Raw genomic sequence first — 14,444 nt, forward strand, 5'->3', positions numbered from 1 at the left:
TTTTTGTAGCCCAGACCTGGTCACTATAATTTTTTTTCCAGAAGGCCTCTTCTAAAACTATTACTGTTACTAATGCAATAGAACCACTTATCACAACTTGTTTTGGCACTCCACCCTTTTTGTAGTCAAGCTAGAAATGTGCTGCCCATACTTGTTAGGCAATAAATTTCATTAATATAAATGAAATGAACAAATTCAAATTTAATGCTGACAACATTTTCCTAGAGAGGAAGCAATTATATTCCTCTCGGTGCCATTGTATATGTTAGATTTTATGTTGTAGTTAGCTGTAGTAAACGATCCATTTGTTATGTATTGATTAATTAAGTTGTATGTACATCTTGTAATTAGCAAGAATTGATAATATATTTTCTACTTGCTTGGTCAAAGTAGAGTTCACTCCATCCACACAGTTGTATAAATGGAAATCCCATTAGATATAAAATATATCCAGATATACTTGCATCACTTATTCAATTACCATCAGTGAAGAAATCACAACCACACAATTGTTTCTGCCTACAAATCTCCTTTACTGGATTTGTATTGTGGATGATAATTTGTTTTATGGTTAATTTAACTCCACTTCTGTTTTATTGGTACTATTGTCATGAAAGATTATGCTACCTTATATATTATTTTTATTCAGTAATCCTGTGTTAGATTCACATGATAAGATTTTCACGGAAGAAATTGTTTCCTACTGTTTATTTCCCTCAGGATACAAACTTCCAGCACCATATCTTTTCCTAAAAGATGACTGTAGAACAATCATTTAAATTCTACTTAACATAAAACCACTGGAATATGAAGGTTGAAAAAACGTAAGAAAGTTTTATTATATTTCATACATTCTTACAAAAAGTATTTTAATAACTACTTTTACATAAATTTATATTTATATTATTCAATTCATAATATGTTAAGAACATAAGCTCAATGAAAAGAAAATGAGAATATTCTCCAGATTTCAGAATAATCACCCCTATTTATTAGACCTAAACTTTGCACAGATGGAAATCATTCCACCAAAAACATATGAAAATGGGAAAGTCCCAAATCAACCCATGCCCAACATTCTTTCAGTCATAAAATAACTGTATTGTTAGGACCAAAGCTGCATTTTCTGCAGTTGTTTGGTTCCTGTATTAGCAAACTAGAATACCTAGCAGTGCTCACAACTGACAAAGAGTTATATAAACTGAATGTGCCTAATATATTAAGCCTAAAGTGGGTTTAAAAATGAGAATCTTAACATTCGTGCATCTCTTTTTCAAGTATTGCACACTGTCTCGGAATCTCCAGATATAGAATAATAAGTTAGAAGATCAAATGCTGGTGGATAAAGTCATCCCTTTTCTAGTTCTGCTTTTACTCAGACTATGCACCTATTATTTGACAACTAAATTCAACTATATTCCCAATGTAGTGACATCTCATACAAAAGTTTTATGTTTTAAAAAGTATTTTATATAAGCTGGCTGCATTAGTTGATCTGTACATGCACTCAGATGAATATACAAAGCTTTGATTTTTTTTGAATGGGATTTCATATGTGAAGGAGAGTGGAAGATGGTATTTGTGGGCAAAAGAACATATTGTGTCTATCCTATTGAATTTCAGTCACTGTAACATTGAGGCAAGGATAGCCCATTGTTCATAATTATACTTTTTAGCCAATGTATTGTCTTGTATGTTTTAGATTGCAATACAATACATATTTCAAGTACATAAATATTATAGGTCCCTTCCTGAAGAAGTTTCTGAATAAGAAATTTGAAAATTTGGGATTTTTTAAAATGAATTCATATATAGAATTTGTATAATTCAATCAGAGGATCTCAATCTCAGGATTCTATCAATAAAAACTGAAATATAAGAAAGCAGGTAGGTTTTTCCATTGTGTAGTTTGATCCTAGATACCATCTTCAGAAGTAAACCTCAACAAGTCTAATGAAGTTTACTTCATGTACTTTAACTGACAGAACTGTAACTATGTGTACCAATTGCTTTGTTTAGAATTTGGAAAAGCTCAGTGAATCTACAGTTTGGAAGTGATCTGGGTCTCATTTGTCACAACAGCACAACCAGACCTGATCTTTTGTAGCCTCTTCCTAAAGCATGGGAACAGCAGGATAACTTTACAAGTCAGAACTGCAATTGGAAGAATAACTGCTATTATAAACGTGGGTGGAGTATACCATAAGTACTGGTGTGGATCAATCCATTTATCCCATGCAAATACTAGTGCATGAATAGTACAAAGCAGCAACGCTAAATATCCCATCTTGCTCTAGGAAAAAAAAGAAGAAATATTTTAAATAAAGTTAAGATTAATTCACAGTACCTGCTAGATACATATATTTAAGAATTTCAGTTGACAAGGGTAAAAAGAACAGCTTAGTCTATCCATGGGGATTAATAGCAACTTGATATCGCAAACCAGCAGGCATGGAAATAAATGTTCATTTGCTTCTGACTGCAGGAATCAAATTGTCAAAATGAAAGAGAAAAGAGTTGGTTCAAAGTTGATAATCGTAACCATATTAAAATTCTACAAGAAATTGACGAATACTCTTTATTGTCCTTAATATCTATTAGTTCCAAAACATTACTCAGTAAAATATTAATATGTAGTTACAAAATCAAGGTCTTCATCTCTGAACTTAAGTCACAGTATGTAAAATATATGAAATTCTGCAACAGTGGTGTAGAATTCTAATATTTTATTTTCTGAATGTAAAGAGTGCAATACCTCCATTCTAAAGTAAAAGGGAATTTTTTTCAATCAAAGAACATCCCTTTCTCATAACTCATGTTCCATGAATTATATAACAAGTAGTCAAAATCAAGTGAGGAGGAAAAATGTGACTAAGTTTACAGATACCTCTCTCTTTCATGCATCCCATCATTATTTCAGCATTTCCACTGGGAATAGCAGAGATTGAACATCAGGCTTGTAACACCCAAGTTCATGCCCTGCTACTAAACGATCTTTTGTAATGATCCATCTGTCCATCCATATACCTGAATATAATGAAACTCTCTCCAAGTCAATGAGTAGCTGACAGATGGAATTGATGTTACTGCCAACAGAGCCAGCAAAGCAAGTGCCAGAATTCCTAGAGATACATAAATCTCCATTCTCCAGACATCATGTTCAATCCAGGCATTTTCCTTTTTTTTCTGTACCTGTGGGAATATTACAGTTGAAAAAAAATACCAGAAGGGCACCTTGATAGCCTACATATACTTAACATTCAATTCTAATCGTACAAATTTTGGGGAACTTGTATAGATAACCCTCTAAGGAATAAGATTATATGGAATGGCAGCCTATTGTCATTTCTGTGATTGAAATATAAGCTGTGGTTACATCTCAGACAACACTGGAGTTTCCCCACATGAAAGCATACATGGTCAGGAATTGCAGTGGGATTAGGGAGAGAAAAAAAATCAGTGTATATGTGTAAACAAGTCCACATCAAGTTTACCTTTGTATTGTTTAACAATAAACAAACAAAATAGGATGCTGCTTTGCTGCATTTTGCTGCTTTGTGTAACAAATGAGGGCATGGTCATATTTAAACTATCGTGTTGTTTATACCAATGACAAACAGAAATTGCATCAGCCTACACCACAGCAAAGTCAATTAGACTGAATATTTACTTACTTCATCAAAGTTTTAACTTCCTAAGATTAGTTCCAATTCCTTGTTAACTTGATTTTCCCAGCATGACTCCCTTTATTTGCTGACAAACAGAATTCCTTCTCAAGCTAAATACAACCTTTGGCATATTGTGACAGGTAGTGCACTAAGGAATAATATTTTAAGTGACTAATAAATGGGAGGTTCTCTTGGCAACCAGTGTTAACCTGCTAGGACAGTCCATGAATCCAAATGTTTTACAAAAAGTCCTACTACACGGGTAGTCCTTAAGGCTACAACTGAGCCCAAAATTTCTGTTAAGTGAGACATTTGTTAAGTGAGTTTTGCCCCACTTTATGACTTTTCTTGACACTTTTGTTAAGTGAATCACTGTAGTTGATAAGTTAGTAACACGATTGTTAACTGAATCTGGCTTCCCCATTTATTTTGTTTGTCAAAAGATTGACAAAAGATAATCACATGACCTTGGCACACAGCAACGGTCGTAAGTATAAACTAATTACCAAGCATATGAATTTTGATCACATGACTGTGGGGCTGCTACAAAGGTCTTGTGAAAAATGTTCCTAAGTCACTGTTTTCAGTGCCATTGTAACTTTGAAATGAACTGTTGTACGTTGAGGTCTACCTGTAATTGAAGTGCACAAAGAACAAATTGTCACAAAGTTAAGGTTTAGCATAGGATGCAAATTACATAATTTTTTTCCTTCACCTCTACATATCTATAAAAGTTGCCAAAACCTTTTGCATTATATACTTTGGACAAAACCATTTGTTTTACTGTCAATAATTTTCAATGTGCAAAACAACAATAACAACCTCAACTACAGTTCTTGATAGATTCTACTAAGTTGCCTTCATTGGGTAAAAAGCCCAATTCTCAACCTTAATTCAACAATTCCCAAGTTGTTGGGAATACATAAGATAGCATAGTATGTATCTATATATGTAAGGGTAATCCAATGAAATTAATGGGGGTCTACTGTGATGAGGCCTGTACAGAATTAAAACCCTTTCTTTTCTTCACTCAATCTATCTTTTCAACATTACCTATTAGAGACAAGATCACCAGAAATGCATGTGTTTGTGTTTGCATATGTATTGATACTGTAATAAAACGTACCTGCTGATATGCCCAGTTTAAGAGTTTGTATCTGTAGGATCGCCTCAGTGGATAGCACAAACTGTAACAGGCATGCATAGAAGCAAAAAGAAAGCTAAGAAGCCCAAACTGTTTCCTTGATAACATCCATCTGTCTAACCATTGTGGAAAACGTCTGTACTTAGTTCCATAATGAAATTGAAATCCTGCAGCTAATATTCCAGGTAAATAAACCAAGGCCAGAAGAGTAATTGATACCACTGGTAAGACTTTGTTTATGACCAAGATTGGAATTTTATAAAATACATTTTCTTGAGCAGTGACGAAAGGATGGATGATGTCTCTTAGGAAAGTATAAGTAAATGTAAACAAAGAGAGTATTAATGCTGTTTTCACTGGTAAATGCCATTTAGGAAAAATATCATATTCGCAGTACTTTTTGGGAGGAGACTCAAACTCATCTGTATGGGTTCTTCGATGCATGTGAGAGAACATAATTTCTTCAGGAATGCCAGGAGCTTGTAAATCCATTATCTGAAAAGAATACACAGTACATATAAGCCTGTAGAGTGATTTAGAATTACTAGTAATAGTAGATCTGTGCATTGTTTTTCTTTGTACATTAGCCTCAACATAAGATTCCTTCCATCTGAAATTTCGCTAAGCCTCATATTTTAGGTTACAGGAATTTGTATAATCTGAGGCTGTATTTCATTAGCTTTGTCATGTGTAATGTTAGGCACTAAAGTTATTTTTGGGAAGCTAGTACTTCTATATAATGTTTTCTCACGATATTTTGTGAATTTTTGAACCAATGGGAAAACATTTTAGCCAATGAAGAGATGTGAAGATCTTAAAATTGCATTGTTTTGTGATCTTTGAAGTTGGTTTAGTAATGTAAAACTCTTAAGACAAGTCTAGATTTTTACTGGAATGCAGCTAATGTTTTTTCCTATAGTTTACAAAATCATTTAAAAATGGAATCCTATATTGGAAAGTTTTTAATACTGTTTGAAACTAATATTCTTCACTCACTAAAGTTTTATTTACCTAACAATATAGCTAAAATTATATTGATTAAGACAGAAGAGCCATGTTTTTCTTAAAGACAGATGTGAATGTAGTTGAATTTTAGGTTCTAAAAAATGAAGAATAAATGTGGTGTACTTTCTTCTTTATTCCAATATATTAAACTAAACATTATAATGCTACTTGTAGACTAAATGTCATCTATTGTCACAGGTCATTGAATTTAACAAGACAACTTTAACCCTAATTAAGGGGTTCTTTATATTAATAATTGTTTCTAAATTCCATATAACTTCCTGAACTGAATGGGAAAGCCAATGTTTTTACACTCTTACACCATCTTAATAAATATTTTATTTAAGGATGCATTTTTACGCTAATAATATTAATTCAGCTAGCAGGTTTTAATGCTTAGCTTTGCCAAAAAGTCCAAAGCACATTTCTTACATTATCATGGGAATATAAATAAAAAATGCAACGTGTTGAAAAACAAACAAGAACCTTTTGAATAAGGTAAATCACTGCACCAAAAACCTTTTGTGGGGAACATTATACCCTCTGAAATAATTCCAGAATGTCTGAGAAACTTGCATATTTTAAAGAATAGAGAACCAATAAAAAAGGGAAAAAAGACCATAAACATTCAGACATACCATAGTATAGACATCATTAATAACCCCCCACCCCCAATTAATAAAGACTCTAAGCCATCCTACCCAAAGGACAGGGAGAATAGGCAAATATTTAAAGACTTCTGGAGGACCGTTGGATCTCTGGAGGGATATTATTCAACAGAGAAAGCATGCTTCCTAGGTCCTGTCAGGTGGTACTGTTTGATTAAAGAAAACTGAAATGTACCAACACAGCCTGATTTTACTGGATAGACAAAAATCAAGGAAGAAATAATCAGGTCTTATACCAGAGATATCAAACTCCATTTCACTGACTGCCACATCAGGGCTGTGGTTGACCTTGGGTGGGCCGCATGGGTCTGGCCAATTGGGTGGGTATGGCCAACTGGTTGGGTGAAGCTAGTTTGACACCACTCCCCAAACAGCTGGCATGCTTCCTTTTCGCATTGGGTAGGCTGTGCGGAAGGCATGTTGGCTTGATCTTTCCTTTTTGCATTGAGTAGATTGGGCTGAAGCCAGGCTAGCCTGATCTTTCCTCTTTGCATTGGGTAAATGAGGATGGGCCCGCAGGCTGGATCTGGCTGTGCCTTGAGTTTGACACCCATCTCTTATACCATTAATGGCTTTATAGATTATAACTAGGACACTGAATTGTATCTGGAAGCTCACTCAAAATCAATGCAACTTGTTCCAGAGTGGTGCCACATGGGCATACTGAGGGATACCCATTGCCCATAGTACTGCATTCTGAATCAACTTCAGCTTTTGAGGAGGGAGTCCTGTGTAGTATTTATTGCAGTAGTCCAAGTACACAAGGACCAGGGCTGTGATGGCGAGCCTATGCATGTGTGCCAGAAGTGGTACGCAGAGCCACTTCTGCCAGCATGCGAGAGGTTGCCTGGAAGAGCACCACTCTGCATGCCAGCTGATTGTTGGGTATCTGCTGCGCATGAATGGGAGGAGATGTGCACATGGGAGATGCGCACGCATATTCAGAGGCATGTGGGGGGTTTACTTGCACATGTGCAGAGGTGTGCAGTGTTGGGGTGTCGCATGTGCAGGAGGAATCGCATGTGCACTGCATCATAGGTGCAGGCATGCGAGCGCTCACACACACTTTTGGCAAGCAATGTGGAAAAGGTTTGCCATCACAGGACTAGGGCATGCATGACTATCTAAGGCCCTATAATTCCAGGAATATCTGTCACTTGCATGCTAAGATGGAAGTATGAAAAAAACCATCTTGAATACAGCTAGCACTTGCCCTTTGACCAGGAGCTGTAAGTCCCAGAAAAACACCAGATTGTGCACCAGTCTAAAATGGAGAAGTATAACTCCATCCAAGTTGAAAGAAAGTCCCTAGATAAGTGGGAGAGGGAGAGTCAAAATACAAAGCGACTCAGTCTTGGCACAATTGAGCCTGACTCTCTTGCTCATCATCTGGACCTACAGCTTCTAGACATTGGGATAAGGCAATGACAGTTTTACTTGGCTCATCCAGGGTCAAGATGTATAGTTAGATATCACCTATATATTCATGATGCTGGGCACCAAACCAATGGCCTCCTCAGTTGTTTGATATAGATGTTCAGCAAGAGGGATTGAGACCAAAGACATTCAACACATGAGGAATATATGTTTCAAACTTGTCAGATCCAACAACCAGAATGTTAATGTTAATATTCACAATTAAGCAATTGATTTCTTCTGACCACATCCTGATGAATGTGTCTAGGAATGTGTTTGTGGTATTTGTAGCGAACTGACTTTATAGCTCTTTTAAGTTTTTTTCTGATTCTGATAAATTTTCTTGTAATTTTAGAAACTGTATACAGATATCTCAGTTTCTACTGTGAGTCCATTTGAAATAAAAAACTCTTGCTTATTTACCATTATTCACCAAGTATTGATAATTAAGCGCTTTATATACCTTTGTCCCCCAGAAAAAAAAGTGAATGAGGCACCAAAGTACCATCCAAGGACAATTTAGAACAGGTAACTTAAAAATACAAAAATTACCGCATTGCCGAAAACTGCCTGTGTTATTTCAGAGTTCATTTTCTGATTTTCATCTTGATCCATGTTCTTCGACCAATTATTGAGGTTCTCTATATAGTTACTGGATGTCTGAAAACAATTTCGGGAGTCTTTTGTTACTTGTTTGCATTCAAAAAATAGATGGTGTTAGTGAAATCTATAAATATTCAAAGATACAATTATTTTGAGAAATCTTTTTTTTAATAAAAGAGAAGGCCTAAATGTTCTTGCAAAACTAAATGAAAGAATGAGAAGTTTCTAAAAAAAAACTTGGATTAAAAAACATTAAGAACTAATGATGCTGTATCATTCATAATTACTAATTTTCAATGATGTGGATTTTTAATATTTGAATTTGATAGATTTAAATCCAGAATGTCACTAGTCTGATTTAGGTATTTCTAAAACCTTCTAGCATTTTAATGTCTATGGTTGAGTTCCTTTTTCAAGATATTCCAATTTTATTGAAAAATCCTATTTTTATTGAAATCAGAGAATTAAAGAATATATATTTTAAAAGCAGAACTGAATTCTGACATGGATTCTGAGACGCGCAGAACTTTCAGATGTTCACTATCACCTCCATTTTAAATAACTTAACATGGGTGCCAAAACTTTGCTGGTTTTATAACAACCTCAATCATTACTTTATTATTCAACTTGGATTTGATTTTATGCACCAACACAAAGTCAAATAAGATTGAACTGCTAAATCACTCACTCCTCCCTGAAAGCAATGGAAATGAAAACAGAAAAAAAACAAAGCAAAAGAAAATATGTCTTTATTGTGAGTGAAGGGAGTATTTTACTAAGGTGAAAGAAAAATGAAGACACGGAATAAGATACTTGCAAGCTTTGTTTCTTGGATATGAAATGGATATATTGTTTGCAGAATATCTTCAGCTACATTTTTTGTGTTAAATGTATGTTTACCAACAAAGAAATAAAGGGACCAAACATAAATTGGTAAACATACATTTAACACAAAAATAGTTTGTCATGAAAGTGACTACCTACGAAAGTCCCTGGAGTGGAGCTGAAAGTCAAAAGCGGAAGCAGTATGCTCCATCCCATAACTGGGTAGACCAGGTTGCCCTGATAGATGGGTCTCACTAGAAAAAACACATCTTCAACTACCCCCACATTTGAATTAAGGTAATTATTGCATGTCATAGATTATTCATATTATAAAACCTTATGATGCCTAACATTAAAAGCCCTATATCAGTGATGGTGAACCTATGGCACACATTTGTGCCGGCACGCGAACTGTAGGCAAACTTACCTCACTACGCATGCGTGCGCCTCACAGCTGATTTTCGGCAGGTTTGAGGCCTTTTTCAGCCTCCCAAAGGCTTTAGGAAGGCTTCTGCAGGCCAAAAACTACAGAAGTGAAACAGGGCTAGTTTTCAGCCTGCAAAGCCTGCAGAAGCCTTCCTAAATCCTCTGGGAGGCTGAAAAAGGCCTCAAACTGGCCAAAAATCAGCTTTGAGGTTCAGTGCAGGTATGGGGGTGGCATGGGTGGGTGGGTGTGTGGGGATTGTGCAAGCACATGTAGGGGGCGTGGGGGGTGCACATTGCCTTCTAGGTGCTGGCACACAAGCCTGTGCACGCAAGTATGCACACAATTTTTGGCACAGGAGCCCCAAAAGGTTAGCCACTACTGCCCCATATTTTATAAAAGAAACCTGGTTTGTTTGGCTAAAGCCAACAATGACTTCAAGGAATCATTCAGACTTTTTACAGCAATATTAATACTGTGGTCTGATATCTAGGCTGACATTGCATGGCAAAAACCATATAATTAAAGGAGTTACAACTCTGCCTATTGTGAGAAGAGACTTCAACTATTAACTGCTTTTCAATTACACTTCCTTGGTGATATCTGTTTCTCATAACCTCCAGGCCCTTGATCTCCAAAGATTGATACTAAATAAAAATGCTGAAAGTGAAGATATTAAAATGTGCTGTTCCAGCAATTCCTTAGTACAGGTAGTCCTCAACTTACAACAGTTCATTTAGTGACTGTTCAAAGTTGCAATATCATTTAAAAAGTGGCTTACAATCATTTTTCACACTTAGAACTGTTTTGCATCCCCATGATCACATGATTTACATTCGAATGCTTGACAACTGACTCACATTTATGACAGTTGCAGTGTCCAGGTAATCGCCTTCAGAAAAGCAAAGTCAATGGGAGAAACCAGATTTCACTTAACAACCGTGTTACTAATTTAACAACTGCAGTGACTCACTTAACAAATGTGGCAAGAAAAGTCGTAAAATGGGGTAAAACTTAATAAACTTTCTCACTTAACAACTTAAATTTGGGGCTCAATTGTGGTTATAAGCTAAAGACTACCTGTATTTATTTCAGCCTTGCAACATACTAATTATTATATAGAGGACTGAAATAACATGGTTATCACTCAGAGATGTAATTACATAATAGTTTACATCTGTTACCCAGACATCTGTAGAAAGAAAATTGCAGTCCTTTTTAAAATATAGAAAAGTTTGGCTGAGTGACTTTCACACCGATGCCTAAATCAGTAGTTTTATCAAAACACACTTAGGCAGAATGAAGGCTTTTAATGAGCATAAGAAGTCTCAGTACTGAATATCCATTCCCAAGGCTGAAATCCTATCCAGAGTTATCTGAAAGCAATTTTGTTTTAGGGCAGTGGGAACTATTCAGAAGGGCAATTTTGCATTGGTACAACCTTGGCCACCATCACTATCATACAGAGATAGTCCTTGACTTACAATCATTTGCTTAATGACCATTCAAAGTCACAACAGCACTGAAAAAAGAGGTGACTTTTAACTGTTTTTCACACTTACAACTGCTGCAGCATCCCCATGATCATGGGATCAAAATTCAGGCACTTGGCAACTGGCATGTACTTATGACAGTTGCACTTTCCTGTGAATCATCATTTGTGACCTTCATAGCTGGCTCCATTGACAGGCAAAGTCAATAGAGAACAACCGCATGATTCACTTAAAACTACAGTGATTTGCTTAATGATTGTGGCAAAAAGGTCATATCAAGGACTACTTGCAACACCATTTCAAGTGTTTTGCACAGTCCTATTTTACAGCACTCAAATCTTCCAAATAAGCAGTCATGAAACTTAGTATACTAACTGCCTGTCAAAGATCTTGAGACTTTGTAGATTTGCCAATATAGGGGAACATATGTAGCTCAGGGATAAACTGTGAATCCTCCACCTTCTAGTACCGAAGATGCTACCTAGTGGAGTAACAAAACTTCTGCAAGAAAACAATCAAGGTCAGAGAACACCAAGGAATCCAACCTTAGCAACTTTTAAGGCTTGCAGACTTCAACTCCCAGAATTCCTCAGTCAGCCATATTGCCAAGGTTAGATACCCCTGTCCTAGAATGTACAGTAAAAGTAGGTCCTTTTTATTTTTAATTCAGCAAAGCAAAGCTTGGAAGAGCCAGGGTGTCATTTTCTGAGCTGGAAATATTAAAATTCTCAATATCTCAAAGTGGATATAGCTGTGTACAGCAGATGCAAGCAGGAAAATATTCTTAGTCCTTTCCCTTTTTGCTCTAGTACCGGACCTGCCACTTTTATAGTTCTTTTCCTATCACCTCCCCTTTTCCTGCTGATGTTGCAAACGGCAGAGTGTCAGGCAGCTCCTGTACAGAGATCTAACGATAAACTGAGTTTTGTTTCTATGCCAGCACAGTCTAAAATTAACAGATTCAAATCTACTTACACTAACCCTCAATTCATTCTCAACTTATTGTCTTCTGTGATTCAAATGACCCAGCAGGAGTCTAACACTTAAACAAAAGAGGGAGCAGAAAACAGTCCCAGAGGAACGGTGAAAATGGTAGCTGGTGGAGCTCTGAACAATTGCCTAACATAATAAAATAAAATTGATTCTAATCTAGAAGATCCCACCGGCCAGAAATATTTCTGGTTTTCTTACAGTTAATTTAGAACTAGAGGTTTCCTGTTTTCAAAATCCCGTTAAGAGTCAGCCGCATCTTATCACACAGTATTCCGAATTTGATTCCCTGTACAAGAGCCGGCGCGCAGAATAGACATTCGGTCTGATTTTTGGTCTCCTAAAACTCTCCAACGAAACTTGTGGCTTTGGGGATTTTATGACGTCGGCAAGTCCGTCACGTATTCCTGCTTCATATTGCTTTTGTTCGGGCGTCCAGGTTTGCACGGGGGAGGCCGAGAGTGTGTGCTGGGGGTCTTTTACAACCTCTCTAACTAATAACCGAGCCCACCCACCTCTGGCTCGGCGACGTGTTTCTCCTTTCCGCAACTGTGGATGGGCTGCTCTCTCTCTCTCTCTCTCATGCGACTGCCGGCCCGACGGAATTTGGATCTGTTTTGCTGCTCGGGAATATTCAGCGACCGAACGCTCTGAACTTACGACTACCCCACCTCCCGGTCTTCGGAAACCCGGGCGGAACGATTCAGCCGGCGCAACGTTTCAACTAGACCGGCGTCCCTGCTCGGCTCCACACTGCGCAGCATGCGGCCGTCCTGCCTCGTCCCTCCCCTTCCAGCTCCGCCTTCGCATTCCCCCGCCTTCTTCTTCTTTTTTGGCCTGCCCCTCCTTTCTTCTGCCTGCAGGACTTGGCTGATTGATACCTAGAATAGCTTGTTAATCAAATGAAAAGAGACAGCGTCCGGGAAAGCAAAACTTTGAAGATTATGCAGATGTAATAAGCAAACCTTTCCGTCAACCAGATCAAAAAGCGATTAACTCCTCAATCTGCAAAGTCACATATCTCCATCCCACCCGGCTTTGAATAAATATAAGGTAAGCATCCCTAGAAGCGAGAACATAAGCCCCAGAATCTTTAATGCTGATAGGAGCAATAGGGGTACTGTAGGTGGGTGGGTTTAGAAGACAATAATCTCTTTAGGGAAACGGTCCCCTTCACTGACTCCTTCATGAAGTTTCAGATCGTTTAGCAACCCCAACCATTTATATAATATGTAAATAATTTAATCAACGCTACTTTAACCAATAATGATAGTCCTTTTATCCTTGAGAGATTTATTGCTCGCTTTAAGCAAATAAATAGGAATAAGAATAAGAATAGAACAGAACAGAACATAACAGAACAGAATTCTTTATTGGCCAAGTGTGATTGGACACACAAGGAATTTGTCTTGGTGTAAATGTTCTCAATGTAAATAAAAGAAAAGATACATGCGTCAAGAGTCAAGAATCATCAGGTACAACACTTAATGATAGTCATAAGGTACAATAAGCAATCAAATCATACTAGGAAACAGTCAATAAATTGTTAGGATACAAATGACAAAGTTACAGTCATACAGTCATAAGTGGCAGGAGATGGGTGAAAAAAAGGATGGGAGGATTAATAGTAATAGTAATAGTAATGCAGACTTGATTTTAAATTTTCCCTTACAAAGGGCATATGTAAATGTACTCCAGGTCCTATATGGATTCCATATGTACTGCAGCAGAGAATGTGATTGGCTACTGCACTTTGATTCCTGGAAGCATCACTGGACATATACAAGGCCATCACTGAATGCCCATCTGTTCACTCCAATTGGACTATTGATCACACAACCTTGGGATTTATCATGCCAGCAGCCCTGTGATTTTAGCAAGCATAAGCCCATCATTTGTAACATTATTTATTCATGCAGGTCTTCCTCTGTAGATTTCTAGCTGGTTTCCAATGACATTTCCTGAACTGAATAACAGAAAAGAATAACAGAGTTGGAAGGGACCTTGGAAGTCTAGAACAGGGGTCACCAACTTTTTAGACTTTAGGGACCACCAAACTCATAATTTTAGATCCCAGGACCATTAACTGGTTCTGTGGGTGTGGCCTAATTTGTGGGTGTAGCTTGGTGGCCATGTGACTGGCTGGGCATGGCTTATATGTAAATATTATAAATATTTATATAAATATTGATTTTTTAATAAAAAAGA

At 37.0% G+C, this 14,444-nt stretch overlaps 1 protein-coding gene across 1 annotated transcript; it reads right to left on the bottom strand.

The window, feature by feature from the left end:
- Window positions 1–808: 808 nt before the first annotated feature.
- On the bottom strand, window positions 809–13,033 carry STEAP1 (STEAP family member 1). The gene is made up of 5 exons (XM_026716158.2): window positions 12,752–13,033; window positions 8,454–8,561; window positions 4,795–5,307; window positions 3,028–3,192; window positions 809–2,293 (listed from the first exon to the last, which is right to left on the bottom strand). The coding sequence occupies exons 1-5, from the start codon at window positions 12,818–12,820 to the stop codon at window positions 2,042–2,044; spliced, it is 1,107 nt and encodes a 368-aa protein (XP_026571943.1). The 5' UTR covers window positions 12,821–13,033; the 3' UTR covers window positions 809–2,041.
- Window positions 13,034–14,444: the final 1,411 nt, after the last annotated feature.

Source organism: Pseudonaja textilis, chromosome Z (genome assembly GCF_049901715.1).
Source record: "Pseudonaja textilis isolate UNSWEBS1 chromosome Z, rPseTex1.2, whole genome shotgun sequence".
In the NCBI taxonomy this organism is placed as follows: domain Eukaryota; kingdom Metazoa; phylum Chordata; class Lepidosauria; order Squamata; family Elapidae; genus Pseudonaja; species Pseudonaja textilis.

Excerpts from the sequence above, each read along its gene's own strand:
- STEAP1 (XM_026716158.2), bottom strand. The coding sequence starts at position 12,820 with ATGAGAGAGAGAGAGAGAGAGCAGCCCATCCACAGTTGCGGAAAGGAG. Across the intron at positions 8,562-12,751 it reads AACACGTCGCCGAGCCAGAG|ACATCCAGTAACTATATAGA; the intron begins GTGGGTGGGCTC and ends AATTGTTTTCAG. Across the intron at positions 5,308-8,453 it reads AGGCAGTTTTCGGCAATGCG|ATAATGGATTTACAAGCTCC; the intron begins GTAATTTTTGTA and ends TATTCTTTTCAG.